Source organism: Canis aureus, chromosome 24, assembly GCF_053574225.1.
Source record: "Canis aureus isolate CA01 chromosome 24, VMU_Caureus_v.1.0, whole genome shotgun sequence".
In the NCBI taxonomy this organism is placed as follows: Eukaryota; Metazoa; Chordata; class Mammalia; order Carnivora; family Canidae; genus Canis; species Canis aureus.
Window position 1 is genome coordinate 15,158,642 of NC_135634.1, and position 24,819 is coordinate 15,183,460.

At 34.9% G+C, this 24,819-nt stretch overlaps 1 protein-coding gene and 1 pseudogene across 3 annotated transcripts in view; both read left to right on the top strand.

Annotated features, from left to right (window-relative positions):
• Positions 1-24,390, top strand: part of MTMR6 (myotubularin related protein 6) — a 38,715-nt gene extending 14,325 nt beyond the window's left edge. The window contains exons 3-15 of one of the 3 annotated variants that reach the window (XM_077868369.1): positions 2,434-2,596; positions 3,941-4,098; positions 4,618-4,746; positions 8,413-8,547; positions 9,193-9,306; positions 10,691-10,823; positions 12,356-12,465; positions 12,865-12,990; positions 15,647-15,696; positions 16,167-16,367; positions 18,289-18,420; positions 18,505-18,631; positions 21,052-24,390. In XM_077868369.1, the coding sequence (XP_077724495.1) occupies positions 2,434-2,596; positions 3,941-4,098; positions 4,618-4,746; positions 8,413-8,547; positions 9,193-9,306; positions 10,691-10,823; positions 12,356-12,465; positions 12,865-12,990; positions 15,647-15,696; positions 16,167-16,367; positions 18,289-18,420; positions 18,505-18,631; positions 21,052-21,312 (1,839 nt within the window). In that variant the 3' untranslated portion in view covers positions 21,313-24,390. Of the gene's footprint in view, positions 1-2,433; positions 2,597-3,940; positions 4,099-4,617; positions 4,747-6,420; positions 6,676-8,412; positions 8,548-9,192; positions 9,307-10,690; positions 10,824-12,355; positions 12,466-12,864; positions 12,991-15,646; positions 15,697-16,166; positions 16,368-18,288; positions 18,421-18,504; positions 18,632-21,051 lie in introns of those variants that run through there. The other 2 variants (XM_077868370.1, XM_077868371.1) reach the window with 2 other exon arrangements.
• LOC144295822 (U6 snRNA-associated Sm-like protein LSm3 pseudogene) lies at positions 6,736-7,081 on the top strand (annotated as a pseudogene).
• Positions 24,391-24,819: the final 429 nt, after the last annotated feature.

The window sequence follows — 24,819 nt, forward strand, 5'->3', positions numbered from 1 at the left end:
CTCTCTTTTATTGTACTCTCTTGATTTTCCCAGGAAGGCCATCCAGTTGATATGTGATTGCAATAAGTAAGTCAAGATACTTACCTGAGATGTTGATCTCAGAGAATTTGTATTCCCTTGAGACACTGAAGCTTATCCCCATCTAGTGTTGGCCCGGAAACTGTTAAGGATTTCACCTAGCAGGGCCTTATAAAATGATTAGTCATATTATCATCCACTCTGTCCACCCTTCCTTTGTCCGTCTGCTTTAATATCTTCTCAGTATGTTTTTCATCTCCTGAGATACACAGGGAAGTTTCCCATAGATCTCTTCTTGCAGATGTTGGGAAAATAGTTTGAGGGGCAGTGGAAAAGCATCTATTTTATTCTCTCCTATTACTGTGTTTAAAATGCCTTTTTATCAGTATATTCCCATATGTCTCTCCTGAATTAAATGTTTAGTAACCTAGATCTATAGAAATAAATATTTTAGATCTAGTAGTGGACTTACTAACTTTATCTTTTTTCTCATTTTACAGATAATTATTTTTTCAAGATCACATAACTAGTTAGTGGCACAGTCAGGTCTCTTCAACATTTTCTTCTTATAAATAATTTTGGGTCTTAATTAGAATCATAATAGTGATATTATAGTAGCTTATTGTCTCTTACTCTCTTTAGATGTTACTATTAGATCATTTTGAGTAACTTGGCACAGGCCTGCTAATATAAATGTTAATAGTGCTAAATCTTGGCCATAAGTTTGGGCTATATATGTGCAATGTGTGTTAAATATCTGTGTAGTGTATACTTTTAATGTCTGTAGAACAAGTTCTAATTAGTCTTTTTAAAGTTTTTCTTGATTATTTTGTACATTTAATCTTACACCTGAACATTAGTCACTATATATAATTTATATGATTAGTATTAGCATTTAATATTATAATTGTATAATATATATGTATGATGTATGATATAAATAATCTCTTACCCTGCCACAGAAAAAGGCAAAAAGCAGTTTGGAACTTTTTATCGAACTTATGTTAAAGTTTTAGATTAATTTGGAATGAATTTCTTGCCATGATTCAGTTTTATTCAGGAACTCTAGGATCTTTTACTTTCTAGAAAAACTTTCCATAAATATTTTAAATTCATAGGAATGATACTGAGAAAAAAAACTTTTTTAGTAGCAAAGAGAATATCAGAACTGCTATGAATGATAATCATATATTTAAACTGCCATTATGGGTTGAGTTTTTAGTAGGACTTTCTTCATTCATTCAGTAAACATTTATTGTGATGGAGGTAGAAGCAATGACACCTGTATTATTGGTCTGGTCAAATTTTAAGTTTGGATTTATGAGATACAACATTTTAAACTTTTTTTTTTTTTTTTTTTTTGAGGAGGGTCATTATAATGCTTCAGATATTGTGTTAGGTGCTACAGATAGAATGATGCTCAACTTAGCTGTGGTATTGCTCCTTACAAAGTTCCCAACATCTGGCTGGAAAAATAGACATTCACTATACAAGGAATTATTCATGTTCTAAGTGCTGTGAAGGAAAAATATAGTTGATAAGGCATAAGAAAATGGAGGGGGACCTAACTTACTTGGGAAAGGCCATGAGAGTTGTCAGGGTGTTCTACTTGGTGATGAGGGTTAAATAAAGGCCAGACAGAAATAATAGAAGTTCCTAGGTGAAGAGGTAGATCTATAATTTCCTAGTTAGTAGGAAATGTCAGTATATGTAAAGGAGACTGGTGAATTTGAGGAGCCAAAAGAGAACTGTCACTTGCACTTGATGTGAAGAGGTACTTGAGATGAGTTTGAGCCTAGAGTCTGGGAAATGACATAAACTATATTGCTTTTTTAATCTTTATTTATTTTTTGAAAGATTTTATTTATTTATTCATGAGAGACACAGAGGCAGAGGCATAGGCAGAGGGAGAAGCAGGCTTCCTGAGGGAAACCTGTTGTAGGACTCGATCCCAGGACCTCGAGATCATCCCCAGAGCAGAAGGCAGATGCTCAACCACTGAGCCACCCAGGCATCCCTATATTGTTTTTTTTTTTTTTAATTGTTTTTTTAATAGTCACTCACCTGCCTTTTAGAAAATGGATTAGAGGGGGTCAAGGGTAGATACAGGGAGAGCTTTTGTAAGACTACTTACAATTAATTAGGTGAGAAACGATGGCAGCATTGCAGCTGGGGGAGTGACAGCGGACAAAGAGAGAAGTAGACAGGTTACAGATATGTAGGAGATGCAGTTCTTAGGGTTTGATGATGTAGTGAGTATGTGGAGTGATGGAAGAGGTATCAGAGCATAGTTCTAATGTAGACAGGTTTTGAATACTTTATATGAAGAGGGCATTTCTAATATATGCTCTGGAAGAGAATACGATACTGAGCACTTTTTTATGATGATGATCACATGTTTTTTTCATGCTGTAGATATTGCACCACCATATTGCCTTAGTAGAGAAACTAGCTTTGACTACTTCTGGATGCCCACTTGTGATTCAGTGCAAAAACTTCAGGATTGTGCATTTCATTGTTCCCAGAGAAAGAGATTGCCATGATATTTACAATTCTTTGCTACAACTCTCAAAACAAGGTACTGTTTTTAGAGACAAACTTACTTAATTTTGAGATGGGTTATCTAAGATACTTAATATGCCATTGTTACTTTATACTTGAAGTAACCCTTAAGTTCTTATGCACTCTATTTCCAAAAATTTGGTTTGGAAATAATTAGATGCTTCTGATCTGAATTGTAAGAATGGTTAGAGTAAGGAGAAGGTTAATAAACATTTAGAGTACAGTTTTTAGAAACTATAGATTTATATTAATTTTTAAAAAATATTTATTTATTTATTCAGAGAGAGAGAGAGAGAGAGAGAGAGAAGCAGGCTCCATGCAGGAAGCCCGATGTGGGACTCGATCCCGGGTGTCCAGGATCACACCCCAGGCTGCAGGCGGCACTAAACCACTGCACCACTGGGGCTGCCCTATATTAATGTTTTTAAAGTTTGTTGGTAGCCAACAGCACAGCTTTTTATTTTTATTTTTTATTTTTTTCACATGGGTATCCACAAACCAGGGGGAATGACTTGGAAATTGATTGCTAAAAGAAAAGTTAAGGAAGGACAGGTTCCTCTGGTAGCAGTGAGACCAATGAATTTAATTGATCAGAGTGGAGCATAAGGGAGATGACCAGAGGGAAAGTAGAGGTTGAATCCTACTTGACTAGAGGTAGAAGTGAAAGTCATGTAGTTCCGAAAAAGGAACCCATCATTATTTATGCCTTTGAGATCTGGAGGCTTCCTTCCCCCAGCATGACTTGAAGTATGTAGATCTCTCCAGGAGACAAAGCACACTGGTGACTGAATGTTACTTTTTTTTGTTGAACACCTAGACTGCAGTGGTCTAGGAGCAGGTGTATGTACACCCTTCTCTCCTAATACATAAAGCCTATAGCATTTACCACGTTGTTTCTGGAACTCTGTGCAACTATTGCCATTTTTGGTCAACACTGTCCTATAAGAATGTATATGAAATTTCATGTTCTATATGCCACCTCTAGTTTTTTATCACAGCATTAGTATTTCCATTTTATATCTCATTTGGGAAGTGTGGTGGGTGAGAAGTGTCTGTGTCTGTCTTTGTCATTAAAATTTACTTTTTAAGAAAAGGAATTATTACACTAGAGTATTTAATATAAAAGTATTGTTTATTAGCTTTTGCTGATTATATAGGTGAATCTCAGATTGATATGCATGCCTTTAGATACAATCATTTGAAATAACTGAGAAAATAAGTTCAAATATGTTCAGGTATTAGTTATCTCTGAAAATTTTAAAGAAATAATGGAGGGATAAAACTGAAAAGTTACTATTATTTGTAGAGTTTTAAGTCCTAGCAGTTGGATTGTAACATTTGTGTATTTTGTAAACTATAGCAAAATATGAAGATCTCTATGCATTCTCTTATAATCCCAAACAAAATGATTCGGAACGACTACAAGGTTGGCAGCTCATTGACCTTGCTGAGGAATATAAGAGGATGGGAGTGCCAAATTCAAACTGGCAGCTGTCTGATGCCAACCGAGAATACAAGGTAACTTAGCAGTCTTTTTTAAGTTTTTATTTAAATTCCAGTTAGCTACCATACAATATAATATTAATTTCAGGTGTACAATATAGTGATTCAGCACTTCTACACAGCACCCAGTCCTCATGACAGCAAGTGCATGCCCTCTTTAATCCCCATCACCTATTCCCCCCATCCTCCCACCCACTTCCCTTCTGGTCACCATCAGTTTATTCTTTACAGTTAAGAGTCTGTATCTTGGTTTGTCTCCCTATTTTTTCCAAACCCTTATTTGTTTTGTTCAGTTCCACATATGAATGAAATCATATGGTATTTGTGTTTGTATGACTGACATATTTTGAGTTAGCAACCTTTTGGAGAAATTCAGATATTAGTACTGAGATAGAGTGTCATAGTAGCATGTTGTCTCAATATTGCTATGTACTGTTGTTGCATTTAAGAAATTGTAAAGTTTTTTAAAGGTGATTTTTAACCTCATGATTTTTGAACTGTGGATAGAATGGCTGTTTTATTTGATTTTTACAGATTTGTGAAACTTATCCCAGAGAACTTTATGTTCCCCGAATAGCAAGCAAACCAATAATTGTTGGTAGTTCCAAGTTCCGGAGCAAGGGAAGATTCCCGGTTCTTTCCTATTATCATCAAAATAAAGAGGTAAGAAAAGAAGGTTTCCTTTTTTCTTTTACAAATGTGGTATAACCTCTCTTCAGGTTTAAGTATCCAATTAAACACTCATTTTTATATAGGGAGGTCATTATTATAATATTGCTGATAGAGAGTGTTGGCTTTTCTCTTGAGTATGTTTTTGAAATTTTAAAATTACCCTGAAATGTAGAGATTCTCATACTTGTCCTGTTTGTTTCCTCCCTTACCCTCCTTCAGTCTTGTCCTGCTTCTGGTAGGGACTTGAAATACTGAGATTAGTGAACAGATATAGCTGCTTCTTTCCTGTGGTTCTCTTTTGATCCTGCTTGTATTTGGGAAAAACAGATAGACAAACCAACTACTGAGAAAAAGAAGAAAGCCAGCTACATTTCAGCTCTCGCTTTTTCTAGAAAGCTCTCTCAATCAGAAGGATTTTGCAGTATGAAGAGGTGGAGGAGGAAGTATCTTTATACTGAGGTACTATAATAGGTATTACGACAGCAAAATTTTCCCTTGTAGCTTGTAACAATAGGCCACAAGTCAGTATGTTATAGATGCTTTATATGCATGTAATCTCATGTTAATTTTATAAGGTAGGCTTTGCCAATTACCTATAACTTTCAACTTGTGAAGAGAGGGTAAATCACTCTCCCTAAATCTAACAGCTAGTAGGTTATGGAGTTCCATGCCAGTTCTAACTCCCAGTGTTTTGTGACCTGATTTTTTTTCTCCTCAGGAAGCTTTTAGAATCTTTTTTCCCCAGAGTTCTGAAATTTCACAATGAAGTGCCTTGGTACGTTTTTTAAGATTCTGGGAATTCACTTTTGAGAAGTTACTTCTCTATTTCTGTGGTGACTTCCTCTCTTCTGTTACTTTGTTTTGCACTTTTGTGTGTTTTTGTGTGTGTTGGTTGGCAAATGGGCTTCTGTAAACCTCCATTTTTCTTAATTTTCTCTATTTTCCATCTCTTTCTAGGTTTTAGAAGATTACTTCAACTTTGTTCCCAGCCCATCTCTTTATTTTTTCTATATTGTTTTTAAAATCTAAGAACTCTCCCTACTTTCTGAACTTCTTAGACACTTTTGTATTCATGGTCGTGATGACTGGTTTCTCTGAAGATGTTAAGGACTTTTTAAAAAGAATTCTTTTGCTTCCCACATTAGTTGTCTATTGCTCAGAGTTTTTTCTTTTTGTTTTGTTTTTCATGTCTTTCAAATACCTGATTCTTGGGAACCCTGGGTGGCGCAGCGGTTTAGCGCCTGCCTTTGGCCCAGGGCGCGATCCTGGAGACCCAGGATCGAATCCCACATCGGGCTCCCGGTGCATGGAGCCTGCTTCTCCCTCTGCCTGTGTCTCTGCCTCTCTCCCTCTCTCTCTGTGTGACTATCATAAATAAATGAAAACAAACAAACAAACAAACAAAAAAAACACAGTGTTAAAAAAAAAAAAAAAAACCTGATTCTTGGCTGGCCTCTCATACTTAACGAGTGAGGTACCACAAACTATTTAGAAGTTTGTGTGCATGAGTGATCTCTATCTTTGGATTCTTTCTGTTAATTTTCATCCCAATATGGTGTGTTAGTTCTGTCCAGGATTCAAGCGGGGGAAGGCAGATGGGAGGATCTCACATTTTGTTTTGTAGGCTTTACTTAATCCTCTTGTTCTGGGGGGTACAGGGCTTCCCTCCTACCCACAACTATGCATATTGTCCCCAGTCTTCAGGTTAATCCTTTTCATAGAGTAAACTTTGTCTTCAGGGCGAGGGAAGATCTGGGAGCCTTTACTAGTCCCTATATGGATATTCAACCAGTTCTATTTTCAGTTATACTCCAGCTCAGGCTTTCAGAGGTACCAAATCCTGAGTCTTTCTGGGATTTTGCTGCTCAAGATGCTTGCTTATTGTTGACTCATAACAACTTGGCACCTTTCTTTGTCCTGGTAAATTGGTCATTACTAACTTGTCTATTTGCTTTCATTTCCTAAAATTTTATTAAAATCTCTACTCTGGGGAAACGGCACAGGGTTTGAAAGATGGCGGACGACGTGGGCGAGCAACAAACTACCAACACCATAGAAGAGCCCCTGGATCTCATCAGGCTCAGCCTGGATGAGCGAATTTATGTGAAAATGAGAAATGACCGAGAGCTTCGAGGCAGATTACATGCATATGATCAGCATTTAAATATGATATTGGGAGATGTGGAAGAAACTGTGACTACTATAGAAATTGATGAAGAAACATATGAAGAGATAAATAAATCAACAAAACGGAATATTCCGATGCTTTTTGTCTGGGGAGATGGTGTTGTACTAGTTGCTCCTCCATTAAGAGTTGGCTGAAACAGAGTTTATCATGTATGGAATATAGGAGATTTTGTATGATTGCCTCTTTAAATGTAGAAGACATCCAAAAGAGAAACCTGCGTTCATTTTGATATTAAGAAATGACTAAGGATTCTTCCACTCCTGAAATGAGTTGATTTGCAGATAACTCAAAAATTCTTAAGCTAAAGGGCATTTTAATTTTTTTCCAACTCTTTCAATAAATGTGATCACCAGGATGCAAAAAAAATTTTTTTAATTTTAAAAAAATTTTAAAAAATCTCTACTCTATTTTTCTCTCCTTTTCCATCCTTTTTGATCTTCCAATTTTATACATTTTAGATGTCTTTATTAGAATTTTACTTGGTTTTTGGGAAACCAGAGGTGGAAAGTGAAACTTTGAACAGAAATTCCTAGTCTGTTCTTCGTAAAAAAGTCATAGGAAGGGAGGTAGTACTGGTTATGGCCTCGGTTTGACACACCCATATTTTTATACATTGTTTATTGGAATGTTGGGCTGAAAATAGATATTCAGTGCCCAATTTAAGAAATCAAAAAGTACATCTGAAAAGAATTTTATAAAGCAATCTTCATTTTCTTCTATCTTCTTAAATTTTCATGGTTTTATGTGTGAATTTATGTATACTTTTTTCCCTTTATGATACTATGGTTTGAATGATTGGGTAGGGTTAAGTTGGAGTTGGTATGAATGAGATTGTAAAAAAAGTATTTCGGTCTAAATCTTCTAATCTTTTTTTAAGACTTTGAACAATAGTAAATATCTAATCCAACAATCACTACTTCTTACAGATATTTTTGCACACTTAGATTTATATTTTAACTCAAATTTGAAGTTCACTTTTTTCATTGTAGTCTCATTTTATATAAAGATAGCTGATTTCTAAATAGAGATCTGAAAGCTAAAATAATACATTATAAGAACTCAAATGTTGCTATTTTTAAAAATCCTGTTCTATCTTTATTGATTAATCCCTTACTTGAATTTCAGTGGAAAGTATCTCATCTAGAACATAGCATGCGAGTATCTTAGTAGGTTATATGGTAGAGAATTTATCAAGTGTTGCTTCTTAGAACTTAAGATTTTTTTCATCAAACTACATAAGGAGGCATTTCAGTTTTTCAGAAGAGAATATTGGGAAAACTTATGTGACATCAGGATGTTCAAATAGTGTTTAATTCAAATAGGATTTCAGGGTTAATATCTTCTAATTGTCCTGCCAACTTTTAAACAGATTACATGTTTGATTTTAACTTTTGTTTTTCTTTTAAGCATTTTTTTAGACATGTTTTAGACATCTTTGGATAATCTGTTTTCTGTCCTTTTAAAATTAGGCTGCCATTTGTCGATGTAGTCAACCACTATCAGGATTCAGTGCCAGATGCCTGGAGGATGAACATTTGCTTCAAGCCATTAGTAAAGCCAATCCGGTCAATCGCTATATGTATGTCATGGATACCAGGCCCAAAGTATGTGTCTTGAATGTAGTACAATCTGTTAGTTTAATTATCTTTGTTACTTTAATTAATGAGAGTTGATCAATTTGCCCGTATTTAACCTATCTGAATCCCAGTTTTAAATTAACTGAGGCTAATGATACTGAGGAGAGCAATCTTTTAAAGGATACCAACTTAGGAGACCAATTTCCCAGATGGTGATTTCTTATGTCTTCTGATTTATATGTAAATCTAGAAAAACAGAATTTTATATTGGGAACTCTTGATGATGTATAAGTCTTACATTATTGTCAAGAAATATTAAATAGTGTGTGTTGTGAAAAATTAGAAAATCTTAGTAATTTTTTTGGTAGAATTTTTAACTGTCAAAACACTTTGTATTAAAATAATGGGCCTCAATTTGAAATATTCAAGAAAATAAGGAAAATAGTGAGGTAGGAAGCATTGAACTAGAGAATTATAAATAGTGAACAAGAAATAGTTGTTCTGTTAGGCATCTGTAATGTTAGGTTCAGTTTTTATCATTGAGACCAATGTCAGAATCCCTTTTTCTTTTAATAAACATGGTTAAACAACTCATTCATATAGGATCCTGAAACTAAAGTAATTAAAATCCTCAATGGTAATAGCTAACATTACTTTTGATTTTTATTATAGCATCGAATGCAGAGCTGGTGGGCTACACAAAAGGACATTGGCAGAATTATAGTGAGGATTTCTTCAAAAATCTGGAATGATGAGAAAATAAGAGAAAGCGATGAGAAAAAGCGAGTGAGCGATATAGAGCACAATTTTAGGCAGCTTTGTTGAAAAGACTGATAACTGTTTTAGAAGTTATTCTCATCATTATGCATTCTCATAAAATATAATGGAGGAAACAGAAGAGGAGATTGAGTAAATTAAGCATTAAAAACTAGAAATTGATAATTTGATAATCTTTTATCTTGTTAACAAGAAAAGACTTTCTTAGAAGTCAGAAATGTTGATGATATCTCTTGTAAGACAAATTTTATTTTTCTTCCTTGTTCGATCTGGGTGAATTCAGTGGTCAGAACTACTGTTAGGTGATATTAGATATAAAAGATAATTGTAATCTGAGACTTTCTGAATATGAGGCCCTAAGGCGATCTGTTTCCCAGGACCTAGTATCTTTTATTTGTATAATTGATTTCTACACAGCAAATAGGCATTTCTTTGATTGTTTGTACTAGTTTAAACTTCAACCTAATTAGTAATATTGTAGAAGTATTTGAATATCTAACTCATCTTAGCCATCATAGGTGCTGAATTAACCAGTGAGACAGTAGGTAGAATTGAACTGTTCTTATTACCAACCTGGAACCCCATCTACTGAATAAAAAGCTATTTTTTCTTCCAATTTAGCTGTTGTTACATCCAGGTTCATAAGAATATTCTGTAAACTGTAGTAACGTGCAACATGAAATCCTATTTGAAAGAATTAAACATACCAAATCTTAAACGAACCTGTGATCTAGTAACCAAAGACCATGGGCCTACTGGCAGTCTGTTTTTCCCTTAGGGGCCAGTTTATATTGGCCCAAGTCTTGGAGCTGTATCAAGCTATTGGATGATATGCCACGGTATATACTATGTGGGCCTCCAGTAATCTCTAATATGGAGGACCTTGAATAATCTCACGTGTATTTCAGATGATTCCTCAGAGTCCCCATGGCTCTCTGAATGATCAGGTGTTCCACAGGCTTGCTCTGAAGTGAATCTAATAGGTTCATTATGTAACAGAAAAGCTTCCCTGCTTGGTTCACCTCTGAATTATTTAGGATTCAGATAAGAGATACTTCTTTCCTTTTTAACTTTTAACTTTTGAAATATTACAAACATTTGGAAAACTGTCTAAAACCATAAGTGAATTAGTTTCATAAATTATTTGTGGGAAACTTCTTGTCTGACCTTTCATTTTATAGCAGTCATGTTGTTATTTATATAAAGTGTCCTTCATTACTCTTAATAACATGTGACACTTTTACTTATTAAAAAATAGTAACATACTCAGTTTTGAAGAGTTCTTTAAATTCTACTAAAATGTGGTTTATTTAGTATTTATTTCCATTATGTTTTTGGTAAACTAAGAGATAAAAGCAATTTGTCCATAAATTTCTAAAATTTTAAATTTTAGCTGAATGCAATGGCCAACAGAGCAGCTGGAAAAGGTTATGAAAATGAAGACAACTATTCTAACATTCGATTTCAGTTTGTTGGAATTGAAAATATTCATGTCATGCGGTCCAGCCTTCAGAAATTATTGGAAGGTATGATTATTGTTTGCCTTTGAGGCAACTTTGTCTAATAGAAATATGTTAGTCACATTATAAAATTTAAAATTAGGTAATTTAAAAATTTTCCAGGGGGCAGCCCAGGTGGCTCAGCGGTTTAGTGCCTGCCTTCAGCCGAGGGCCTCGTCCTGGAGACCTGGGATCAAGTCCTACGTCAGGCTCCCTGCATGGAGCCTGCTTTTCCCTCTGCCTGTGTCTCTGCCTGTGTCTCTGCCCCTCTCTCTCTCTCTCTCTCATGAATAAATAAAATTTAAAAATCTTAAAAGAAAAAAAATTTTTTTCCAGGGACGCCTGGGTGGCTCAGCAGTTGAGTTCTGCCTTTGGCTCAGTGTGATCCCAGAGTCCCCACATTGTGCTCCCTGCGAGAACCCTCATTCTCCTTCTGCCTATGTCTCTGCCTCTCTGTGTCTCTCATGAATAAGTCAATAAAATCTTCAAAATAAATAAAAAGTAAAAATAAATAAACATTTTCCAGGATGCCTGGGTGGCTTAGTGGTTGAGCATCTGCCTTTGGCTTGGGGTGTGATCCCAGAGTCCTAGGATTGAATCCCCCATTGGGCTCCCCACAGGGAGCCTGCTTCTCCCTCTGCCGGTGTCTCTGCCTCTCTCTCTGTCTCTCTCATGAATAAATAAATAAAATCTTAAAAAAAAACTTTTTCCTATATTCACATTCATAAAAAGTAAAAAAAAAAAAATTGAAATTAACATAATATATTTAACCTAATGCATTAAAAATATGTTAACATGTAATCAGATAAAAAATTAGTAATGATACATTTTAGGTCTTTTTTAAGTCTTGGAAATTGACTAGTGTGTACTTGATACTATTACACCATGTTTCAGTTTAGATTATTCACATGTCACTTTGGGTAGTGGCTGATGTATTAGTACAGTTCTAATAGTTTTGCAAAAAAAAAATTGTTATTATTATATAGATAGTCTTGCTTAGTCTGTACAATGAAGCTTAATTGATAATAATGCTCCATATAAGTATCAAGGTATCTTTCCAGTTGTAGTGTGGAATTTTAAAAATTAAAATATCAGACTTTTTTTTTAAGATTTTTATTTATTTTTTTCATGAGATACACAGAGAGAGAGAGAGAGAGAGAGAGGCAGGGACATAGGCAGAAAGAGAAGCAGACTATGCAGGCAGCCCGATATGGGACTCGATCTTGGGACTCCAGGGTCACGCCCTGGGCCAAAGGCAGACGCTCAACTACTGAGCTACCCAGGTGTCCCAAAATATCAGACTTTGAAATTAAGTACTTTGTACTGTAGATTTTTCTTTTTTTAAAGAAGAGATTGGAGCTTTTTTTAAGCACAAGGAATGACCAAAAAAAAATGTACCCAGAAAATCCAGTATTGAGGTTCTAATAGCATCTTTTCATTTATAGAGTCTCGCATTTTATTTTGTGTTCTTCCCCCCAATTCACTCACTCAGGGAGCTTGAATAGGAGAAGTGGAGGCTCTGGCTGCATTCTAATCGAAATGTTTTTTCCCCCTTTCAGTCAATGGTACCAAAGGGCTTTCTGTCAGTGATTTCTACTCTGGTTTGGAGAGCTCAGGATGGCTTCGCCACATCAAAGCTGTTATGGATGCTGCAATCTTCTTAGCCAAAGTAACTCTTCTTCACTCATTTTTGATTGGGGATTTTTAATGGTTGGGAAGGATTGCATTTATTCTGTTGGGTGCTGGTACCCTTTCCAGTCAGATAACTTTTATGTTTTACCTCTTTAATAAGGCTTATTTTAATTTGAGCTTTAAAAAATCATGTAGCACTTTAGGGACTTATGTGAGATCCCTAGACACTTGGAAATAGCAGTTTTGGTTTTGTTTTGGTTTTGCTTTGTGTTTTGTCTTGTTTTTTAAAAAATATACTGTGGCAGCATTATCATTGCAGTCCTTGCTCTTCCTTGTAATGCAATATTTGCTAGTATAGTTTTTGAGTAAGTAGAACTTAATTGATCTACCTAAAATGTATTCTGCTGTAATTGAAGTATGTGATCTTTCTTTGCAGGCGATAATGGTGGAAAATGCAAGTGTGCTGGTACATTGTTCTGATGGTTGGGATAGGACTTCCCAGGTTTGTTCCCTTGGCTCTCTTTTATTGGATTCCTACTACAGAACAATCAAAGGATTCATGGTAAGGAGTGATTTGGCTAGACCAGTGATTCTTAAATAGGAGTGATTTTTGTCCTTCCAGGAGACATTTGGCAATGTTAGGAGACAGTTTGGGTTGGTACAAAGAAAAGGACACAACTGGCACTTAGCTGGTAGTGGCCCAGCATGCTGCCAGTACTCTATATTGCATAGGTTAGCCTCCAACAAAGATATATCTGGCCCAAAATGTATATAGTGCTGAGGCTGAAAAACTCTGAGTCAGACTGATTTCCATTTCCACCTCTTTAGTTTTAAACGTTTTTTCCCCCTAAAATGTTATAGTAGAAATATTCAGTATTTTCTCCTTCATTTTTATCCAACGCATGTGAGTGATATAAAACAAGGCACAAATAAGAATACTTAAAAATTTTACTCTAGAGTAAACTTTCTGTTTAAAACTCCTTCATTTGTTAATTGTAATTACACATTAGGAAGCATGTTTTATATCTGAAGATTAAATTTCTAGTTGAATAGATTTTCTGCTTTGTGAAGTTAAAGCCCTGGCTACTGTTTTTTTATTTGTCTTTTAATATACAATCAGATTAACTTATGTTTTCAAATTTTACATCTTAATTCATGGCAAGTAAAAGTTTCCATTAATTTAATTAAATGCAGTGCCATCTTAAAGCAGGGGAATATTTAATATCACTAGATGCCTTTCAGCACCATTATTTGGTGGCACTAGCATATTGAGTCTTGGACAGACGGAATGAAAGTGCTGCTAAATAAAATTACATACAGCTTACCTTAAGAATGTAAGACAAGGAATACTTTCTCTGCCATGTTTGGCTTTAATTGCTTGCTAGACATTCAGATGAAATCATGTAATAAGTGCCTAGGGACAATGTGAGAGCTTCCCAGGCAAAAGAAACAATGCAATCCAAAGCATAGCTCTGTAGGCTTACTGCAGGTGATGTGTGATGGCTGGAATTCAGGGTTTTAGAGCAAGGCTCTTAGGTGCAGAAGGATATGTTAGGATGAAGACTGGAATTTAGCCTTTACCCTCTTTGGGTAGTGAGAGCCATTAAAGAGCTTCAAATAAAAGAAATGGTAACTTGCTTAGATCTGCTTTGTAAAATGATGGCTTGCTATCTTCAAAGTGGAGGGGCATGGACATGGAGGCAGGAAGACCAGTGTAGAAACTGGTAGAATAGCTCTGGAGAGAAAAGAGGTCCCAGGAGTAAGGCAGTACCACACAAATGCAAGAGGAGGTAGTAGGTTCAGCCTCCAGGGATGCTGAGAAAGTAGAATCAGTAAGAATTGTTCTTGGATTGGATGTGGAGAAGAGAGGAGCTCTCTTCCAGGATGATTTCCTGTCTCTGGACTCAGTTGCTAGGATGGATTGTGCTGTTCTCTTGGTCACTACTGAGAGAAGTAGAAGTCTAAGTTGAGTGAGAAAGATACTGAGTTAGGTTTTAGATGTGGGTGTGTAGAGGAGCAGCAGAGGACCTTTGGTAAAACCTGGGGCTCCAGCCTGAGAACCACTTGCCTGAGGTCACACAGGTGGAAGTGGTGAAGCTAGGATTTGAGCTTAGGCAACATGGCCCCAGAAACTGAATCTTACCCTGTCACAATATGTGGCTTTCTGAAGAGATTTACAACAAAGAGAAGCTAAAGGTGGTTGTTTTTTTTAAATCCCTGGCAGTGGATACTACCTCCCTTCTTTCTTTTGGGGTAAATTTCTCTGTCTCATCATTTTAACTGGTAGGAATTTAACCTCCCTGTACCAGAGAGTGCTCAGCTGAAAGTAAGGATCATGTTGCCACTCAGTGCTTCTTCGATGAGGCTTCTTCTCTCCCCATAGTTGTAGAGTTTGTTCCATCAGTCTTTAGGCCAGTTTCTGGGGGTGTTAGGATGATTTGATAATTACCTGTGTTCAACTGACAAAACCAGCCTAGAGTCCTCCTATTCTGCTGCCATCTTAGCTCCCCTCTAAAGGTGGCAGTTTTGACACTGAAAAGAATGTGCTTGGTGATTATTTAATGAAATTACAAGATACATTAAATACTAAGAAGATACAATGTATAAATTAGACTGAAAAAAATTAGAAGCCTATTGTTATTCAGTAGAATTATATTCAGTAGCCTATTACTCAGAGAAAACAGATTAAGATAGTCCATTCAAGAGATTAGCTATCACCATCTGAATTTGAATATACACTTTTTATTGGTCTCTTTATCATTCTTTTTTTGGTAAGTATTATATAAGTAATGTACAAATAAACCAAAGGTTTAAAGCATACACTCCAGTTTATACTACCCCCAGTTAACACTGTTAACATTTTGATTTACATTTTCCTAGCCATTTTTCTATGCAGATATCATCATTAGATATGCAAAAATGTAATTGTGCTAGTGCTTTATAACATGTAGTTTTCACTTAAAAGGTAATAAACACAACCAAAATGATTTAAGTCCCAGGACTACCGTATTTTTCTTTTATGTGTCATTTTTACTCTTTGTTAAACCAACCTCTAATTCAGGTTCTTAATGTCTTTTACCTATAATTAAACAACAGTTTGTTTTGTTTTGTTTACAACCTTAAGTTAAAAGGATAAATGTTGTTAATAGAATTGAATCCATTTTAGACAAAAGAAATGGAAAGTAGTTGTAAATTGGATTTTACTTTTTGTCATTAAGGTTTTAATAGAAAAGGATTGGATCTCTTTTGGACATAAGTTTTCAGAAAGGTGAGTCATAGTTTTACATTTATGTATTTTGTAAAACTAATAAGACCATTTTAGAGTGCGAAGATATTTCTGTTCTTCATGAATTCGCATGTCCAGTGGCAGATGAGAGTGCCAATAGGTTTATTTTTTTTTTTTTTTGGTATGAAAATTGATTTAATTTTTTTCTGTCATCTCTTTCAATTCTCATACCTTTGTTAATTTTCTTTTTTTTTTTTTTTTCCTTTGTTAATTTTCATGGCAGCTTGTTACCTTTCTTTTTTGTCTGGATTGTGGTACTTAAAAGGTAATAGACCCTTTAATGTTGTGGTTGAAAACCTCCTAAATTTAAATTGTTTTAGTAAAAACATTATGCTTTTTTTTTTAGATGGAATGTTTTAGGTTCCTGTGTGTATGTTTAAATTTGATAATACCTGAACAAATTGACTTCTTCCAGAGGCATTTTTAAAAGCTTGTACTTTCTGTGGGGCTAGGTGTGGCCATTTGGATGGTGACCCAAAGGAAGTCTCACCGGTGTTTACTCAGTTCTTGGAGTGTGTGTGGCATTTGACCGAACAGTTCCCACAAGCCTTTGAATTCAACGAAGCATTTCTTCTTCAGATCCATGAACATATTCATTCATGCCAATTTGGAAACTTCCTTGGAAATTGTCAGAAGGAAAGAGAAGAGCTCAAGTAAGATAGTTTGCATACAGTGGGCTCTTTTTTTCCTACTTAGTTGAGTTCTAACATAAATCATGGTTGAACATAAAATATCTTGACAGTATGTAATAAAACTGAATTTTAATGTAAAGATTTTATTGTATTTCTGAAGCTAAGTGCCCTCTTTCCCTCACATCCTCAGGTTGATAGTAAAAACACATTTTAAAAATTTGTTTTGAAATGTAGCACATACATACAGAAAAGTAATATAGCATAAGTATAAAGCTCAATAAATCTGAAACTCATTCATTTATGTAATCAGTACCTAGAACAAGAAACCTTTACCAACACCCTGGAAACCACCCTCCTACTCCTTGCTGGTCTGAATATATGTGTAAAACAGAAAAATTTTAACAGTATTTCATTTCCTAGAAAGTATTAATCACTAAGCTTTAATGTTTGGTAAAGGATTTAAAAACTGTAGGCTTTAAGGTAAGATGAGGCCAGTTCTCCTCACACTTCTAGGCAGGTTGAGGAACATAGATCTATCTATGTTGGCTGCAGTGTGTCCCTGAGTTGGGTCTTAAACCTCTTCTTTCCTAACCAGTCTTTGGGAGTAGGGGTTTCTCGCTAAATTTTGCTGCAAAGGAGATGCAGGATAAGACAGCGAAAAGTTCTTATATACTTTTTTTTTTTAGGTTGGGTTTCTAACTTTTAGATTTCTTACAAGTCAATAAAGAACAGTTGTAGATTCTTTTTTCTTTTTTCTTTTTTTTTTTTTTCAGTTGTAGATTCTTAAATGTCCAAGTGACATATTAGAGAAGCTAAATCTGGTAGTGGTTTGAAGACAGCCACATACTCTCTCACTCTCAACAGAATTGAAGGCACCTGGGTGGCTCAGTGGTTGAGCCTCTGCCTTTGGCTCAGAGCATAATCCCGGGGTCCTGGAATTGAGTCCTGCATCTGGCTCCCCATGGGGAGCCTGCTTCTTCCTCTGCCTGTGTCTGTGCTTCTCTCTCTCTCTCTCTCTGTCTCTCATGAATGTATTTAAAAAAAAAAAAGAATTGAAGGCAGAAGTGAGAGCACTTGGAAGACTCTAAAGATGTGTAAAGGGAATTACAAGTGAAATAAGAGTATGACAGAGATGAACAAATCAAAGAGCGTTAAGACTTTAGCTCTGTGCTATAGTAATTCATAGTAGCTTATTATAATTTGGAGCAAGTGACTCTTAAAGTAGAGAGCTATTTTAGAAAAAAAAAAAAACTATTCTTCTCAGTTAGTGCCAAACATCGTCTTACAAAGGAAGATGATAATAAAAACATTTATTTCCTAATAGTCTTTCTCTAAGAATTTACTTATCGGTCATCTTAGGAGTCATAGAGAAATGAGCAGACTCCATTTTTCCCCTGGTCCCCTATCTATTTTATGGTTATTTGGCCTAATCCATTCTACCCTTTATCCACTTACTTCACGTAACTTTTAGAGTTGCAATATAATTGGCATCTTTTTACTGTTGAATAACATCCTGATTTTTCCTACTTCCTTTTTTTGCTATTCACTTGCACTTAAATTTGTCCCTGCTCTATAATACATGCTGCTACACCCAGATACAGTGATTCAAGTGTCTTACTCAAAGCGTCTGCTGATTTGAAATAGGTATAACAGAGACCATGTCTATGAAATTATGTGAGCTGAAAGGAATCTCTTAACGTGTATGGTTGTGAGAGAAAATGGTAGACCTATGTTATGTCCAAAGAGACCTGGTTTTATTTATTTCATGATTATATGTGATAAAGGAGAAAAGGGAGAATACAGAATTCAGAGACAAGGTGAGGTCAGATTGCAAATAGAAGGAAAAATTAAAACTGAAATCTACTTGGGAAACAATTGCCTGTTTATAAAAATGAGTATTAGCATCTGTGGGAAACATCTTGGTTTTTCTCATTATGTTAAGGTTAAAGGAGAAGACTTACTCCCTGTGGCCATTTCTCCTGGATGACCAAAAGAAGTACTTAAATCCCCTCTATAGTTCCAAATCTCCAAAATTTGCCGTGTTGGAGCCAAATACAGTCTCCTTCAATTTTAAGTAAGTTGACATCATTGAGGTATCTATACCTTATTTTTCTCAAACACAATTTATTGAGTTGTTGTTTTTGTCTTTGTCATAAAGGTTTTGGAGAAACATGTACCACCAGTTTGATCGAACATTGCATCCTAGACAGTCCATGTTTAATATAATTATGAATATGAATGAGCAAAATGAACAGTTAGAGAACGATATTAAAGACTTAGAATCTGTAAGTATTCTGAAGTATCTAATATATTTGGAATACTAAATTAATGTGTTTCCTTACTTATATTCTTAGTGTAAATTAGTATATATGGAAACCTCAGAAGTATACATGATTGCTTCAAAGTAATCAGATCTCTGTTTTCAATAGGTTAGTTTGAATTGTTTTCCCCGAATTTTCAAATTGAAGTAGTTGAAGTACAGTTGACCCTTGAACAACATAGGTTTGAACTGCACAGGTCCACTTACAAGTGGATTTTTTTTCGATAATTACAATACTGTAAATGTATTTTCTCTTATGGTTTTCTTAGTAACTTTTTTCTTCTCTAGCTTTATTGTGAGAATATGGTATTAATATACCTTAAAGAATATGTGTCAATTGTGTCAATGTGTATGCTATTGGTAAGAAATCCAGTCAACAGTTATATTATTAATATTAATATAACTTAGAGAATATATGTCAATTGTATCAATGTGTATGCTATTGGTAAGAATTCCAGTCAACAGTAGCTATTAGTAGTTACGTTTTGGGGGAGTCAAAAGTTATATGTGGATTTTTTATTTCATGGAGAGTTGCTTCCCCCAACCCCTGTGTTGTTCAGGGGTCAGCTGTATATAGAAAAGTAGAGATAAGAACATAATAAATATCAGGGTATTTACCACCTAGCTTTGTGAGATTTTAACATTTATCATATTTGCTTCAGATTTTTCATGTTTTTGTTTTAAGAAATGAAACATGATAGATATATTTGAAGAAGTATACTCCTGCTCAGCCCTCCCCACCTACTTTGGGCTGAATTTGGTGTTAATTGGTCCTGTGCATATTTTTGTACTTCTATATATGTTTTTATCCACGATTTATAATATTATTTTGTGTGATTTAAAATATTTTTATTATATATTGAAAAAATACAAAAGAATATATTTTTTATAAGGTATAAAAGAGCAACAGACAACATGAATGCATATGTGCCCTTCACCCAGCTTTTAAGGAACTGCATGCTTTAAAAACTGTATAAAGGTTGTTATACCATGATGCTTTATTTTACTCAACATTGTTTTTAAAATTTATCCATGTTGATACATGTAGCTTTAATTTATATGTTTTATTAATATCTACTATATAATCTCTTACATGCATATTGTTTTCAGTTTTGGATTTCCTTGATAACAAAGGAAGTTGAATGACTTTTCATATATTTAGTTGGCCATTTGATTTTTCCTGTTCTCTGAATGGCCTATTCCAAATTCTATTCATTTCTCTGTTGGCATATCTGCCTTTTCTTTATTGATCTGTAAGAGTTCTTTGTATACCAGACATTAATTCTTTATTAGAGGTGTGTGTGTGTGTGTGTGTAACTCACAAGTGGCTCTGCTCAGTCTGTTCTCATCTTCTCCATTTTATTTGTGGTATGTTTTTTATAGATGTTTTGAATTTTAATGCAGTCAAGTTATGTTTTGTGCCTTTTGTATCTTGTGTAAGAAGTCTCTCTCCACTGTTAGACTTTCTTATAATCTTTTCTCTGTCATCATATATAAGCAAAGAGGATCAGTAAATACATACTTTAAAAATCCTAGACAGTTGTTGTAACTCAGACTGTCATGTCTGTCTCTCAAGCAGATAAGAAGGTAATTAATGACTGCTTGAAGAGAAGGTAGGAAAATATGTCAAAAGAGAGGCAAGCCCATGAGTGGCTAGAGATCAGTCCAAGGATTTGGAGAGTGTGATACTCTGCCAAAGAATACTTTTAAAATCTTATGTTTTAAAAAAGTTCTGTTGGGGCGCTGGGGTGGTCCACAGTCAGCTGAGTGGCCAACTCTTGCTTTTGGCACAGGTCATGATCTCACGCTTGTGAGATACAGCCCTTTGTCAGGCTCTGCACTCAGCAGAGAGTCTGCTTGAAATGCTTTCTCTTTCCCTCCCCTGCTCTCTCTTTCTCTCAAAAATGTATATATAAATATTTCAAAAAATAAAAAATTTTTTAAAATTTTGTTGTATTCTACCTTTTTGTGTTTATCTAACAAGTCATTGTAGGGGAACCATGTAAGAAAGTTATTTAGGCAATAAAACCTTTAGGTAATAAATAAGTGTGTGCTTATTACATTATACAGTTATGATTCTAGGTGAAGTCTCATACATACTTCTTTTATTATAAGATATTTACTTTTTATACTTTCTAGGTAATGTGTGCTCTTTTCAGATATGAAAGCCTAATGATCTTTTGCAGTCAAGTGTAATAACCATTTTCCACTGTAAAAGTTGTACACAATTAGGATTCTCAACCATGTCTTATTCTTCTGCACTAGGTTTATTAATTTTTTTGAGATTTAACTTTGTATTGTTCATAAAGAGATCATTTTTTTTCTAACCTATATTGAATATGTGGTATGTATAATTAATTTTTTTCAAATTTGGATTTGTTCTAGAAAATTAAGCAACGTAAAAGTAAGCAAACAGATGGAATTCTTACCAAGGAGTTGTTACATTCAGTTCATCCTGAATCACCTACCCTCAAAACTTCCTTGTGTTTTAAGGAGCAAACTCTGTTACCTGTGAATCATGCTCTTCGAACTATAGAGGGCAGCAACCCAGCAGATAATCGTTACAGTGAATATGCTGAAGAGTATTCCAAATCAGAACCCGGTGTGGTCAGCCTAGAGTATGGTGTGGCAAGAATGACCTGTTAGATCCATAAAATCTGTTCTGGACTGACTGTGGTGCAAGAAATGGATTATTGCGAAGATGATCAGTGTGCATGACCAAAAGGAATTTGTCTGATAATGATCTTAGAGTTTAATAGTTGGAGAAATGGTAATAACTCCTCCTATGAGAGAAATAAGTCAGTTTAATTGCATTTCCAGCAAGGAATGACTTTCAGTTCTTTAAGAAACAAGTGGTACTGGCAGATTTATTCAAAACACAATTTGTACTATAAACTAGTGAATTGACATTTCTGTATGATTTATATGTTAATTACAGCCAAACATGAACAACTTTCCTTAACTATAACTTAATTGCCAGAAAACAAAACTTGACAAAGCTCTCCCTTACTTAATAATTGACATGGCATGTACTTTTGATTACATAACTATGTAACTATGAATATTTACATGTTTTGCCAATTGGTGATGTTTAATGTAGAAGTGCCATGAAAAATATTCTAAGAAAGCCTTAAAATCTCAATTCATCCTTTACTCTTAAGTTTTATAGCCAAGAGCGTTTTTGGATTTTTTGTTTTTTTCTTTTGGTCAGCCTTGTTTGATTTTTAAAGAAGTACACTGTCATTACTGCAGGGGCTGCATGCTACAATACTCCTGTGCAAACATGTAGAAGTGCACCATTAAGTTCATGGTTGGCTGGTCCCATGTCCATATTCAAAATTAATGAAACTGAACGTTTTATTCTGATGACAGTTTGTGCAGTGCTACATTTGATGACATTATTTACAGCTTAGAGTATTGATTTCTTGAATATGTGTAAACATGTTTGACTGTCTTTTATGCATAGATTACTGCATTCTTTTGATTCTTACTTGGTGGTGGCTTTATTCCCTTGATAACTGTGAAACTTTAAAAAGCGACTGTAACACTGTTCTTAAAAGACAATGAAGAGTATATATGTATATGGTTTTCTTTCAGTGAGTTACTCTTCCTAGGACAGACTTTCAGTTTCCCCCAATTTTGGGGGTTAAACAAAAGGGAAGTACAAATAGTTTAGATTTCGCTTGGTTGCATGAATTTTAAAGCAGCCATTTCTATGTGGAACATTTTTTCTTCTCTGTTAACATAGGGAAAAAAAAGGGAAAATTAAGGATAGCCTAGTGCAAAGCTAATGTTTAGCAAAAACAACTTAAATGCTAGGAAAAGTTTCATTTTCCAATGTTATGTTAACCATTCTGTGTGCTAGGAACATATCTTTAAATGACAAAAAAAAAAATTCACAGTATCATCCAGCTGACTTTAAAATTGAAGGTTGAAGTAACATGACTGGCAAGAGGTATGATGTAGGGGTAGTAGGAAACCTGGATAGGATCCCTAATGCTTCTCTTTACTATACTTATATCTATTACATTAGTTTTGAGCATAAGCAAATATCTTTTTCAAATGAAAAAAAAGCTTTATTGTATAAGAACTTATCCTGTTTATTTTTCCAATGCTTTTGTGTAATGCATTATGTAATAAGAAAAATACTCCTTTTTAAACAGTAACAGAAATGCACTATTAAATATAGTTTGTGATTTAGCCAAGCCTATTTCCATACTTAAGCACTGGGACAGGAAACTTAATCTTTGTGACCACAAAGGGAAGCTTTTGTGCCTTGTTATTTGGTTCCAGTTACTGATTGTGGTTTTAGAATCTTCCTTAGCAGATTTCTTATATTCACATGTTTTTGGTTTATTATCTTCAACTTCAGGCATATGTATATATATATGTGTGTGTGTGTGTGTGTGTGTGTGTGTTTATGTGCTCACACATGGACTGAGAAATTAGTTAACATCTTAAGTGACCTACAGAGTATATGTTGGCAGAAAGCAGATTGTGTATATGTCATATAAAATTTACGTTCGGTGTGTTTGGGGATGTATAGCATGTAAATTATTAGATATATTATTTAAAGGTAATTAAATATTCATATTTTACTTTGGATATTTTTCTTTTGAGGAAAAAAACAAATGGAATCAAGTTGTGGTTGGTTTTTTCTTTGCTCAAGTAGGCAATTGGACCTGCACATTATACTAATCTAAACAGTATAGGGTTTGAGCAATTCCTTTTCCCAAAGTTCGATCTTGATAAATAATAACTTATATATAAAAATAATTTCCAAAATATTTAAAACAGGTATAGTGGGCTAAAAGTTTCAGCAGATAGAGTTGATAATGTCACAGTTTTGGTGGAAGGCAGTGTCTAGTGAGTATATACATTCAGAGTAAAAATGTCTCCCCAAAGGCAGATCTAGAGATCTGGAGATAAACACAAGGAAAATGACTTACAGGAAAAAGTTTATATGAGAGTGTTTTGAAAGGTTAGCTAGGCGAGAAGTAGCTCAGGGAATCTTGACTAAATAGCGATGGAGGGAAATTTTTTTTTTTTTTTTAAGTTCTCTTTATTTGGTAGAGTAGCAGGGCAGCAGGGGTAGTATCAGGACCCCTCCCTTTTTTTTTTTAAAGACTATTTTTTTAAGAGTAGTTTTAGGTTCACAACAAAATTGAGAGGAAGGTCCAGAAATTTTTTATATACCCCACCAGAGTGCTACATTTGTTCAATTGATGAACCTGCATTGACATCATCATTACCCCAAGTCCATAGTTTACCTTAGTGTTCATCCTTACTGTTGTATATTCTGTGGGCTTTGGACAAATGTATGATGACCTTCATAGTATCATACAACGTATTTTTCATGGCCCAAAAAAATCCTCTGTTCTTCCTATCCGTCCCTCCTTATCCCCCTACCTCTGGCAACCACTGATCTTTCTATTGTCTCCATAGTTTTATCATTTCTAGAGTGTCACATAGTAGGGATTGTACAGTGTGTAGCCTTTCACATTGACTTCTTTCACTTAATGCATTTCAAGTTCTAAAACTTGAAGTTTTAGAAATTTGAAAAAGCTTCTGTGTTTTTTCATGTCTTGATAGCTCACTCACTTCTTTAGCACTGAATAATATTCTGTTGCCTGGATGTACCACAGTTTATAAATCCACCTATTGTAGGATGTCTGGCTTGCTTCCAAGTTACAGCAATTGTGAATAAAGTTTGCTTTAAACATCCGTGTGCAGGTTTTTGTATGGACAGAAGTTTTCAACTCCTTTGAGTGGATACCAAGGAGTGCACTTACTGGGTTGTATAGTAAGAGCATGTTTAATTTTGTAAGCAACTGCCAAACTGTCTTCCAAAGTGTCTGCACCATTTGCATCCCCACCAGTTGCCACACATCCTCACCAGTGTTCAGTGTTTCCAGTGTTCTGCATTTTGGCTATTCAAATAGCCTTTTCTACCTTTTTTCTTTTTTTCCCCAGGTCAGCTTTAGAGTACTGAAACATTTTCCATTGGCATTCTAAGTTGGGTGAAATTCTGTTCATTTACAAAACTGTTTAGAACAGTTGTAGACTTTTATCAGTGATATCGATCTATTTTCATTGGCCAAGTTTTAGCTATTTTGTTGGCTTTTCCATGCAGTAGTCTAATTGGCGTTCACA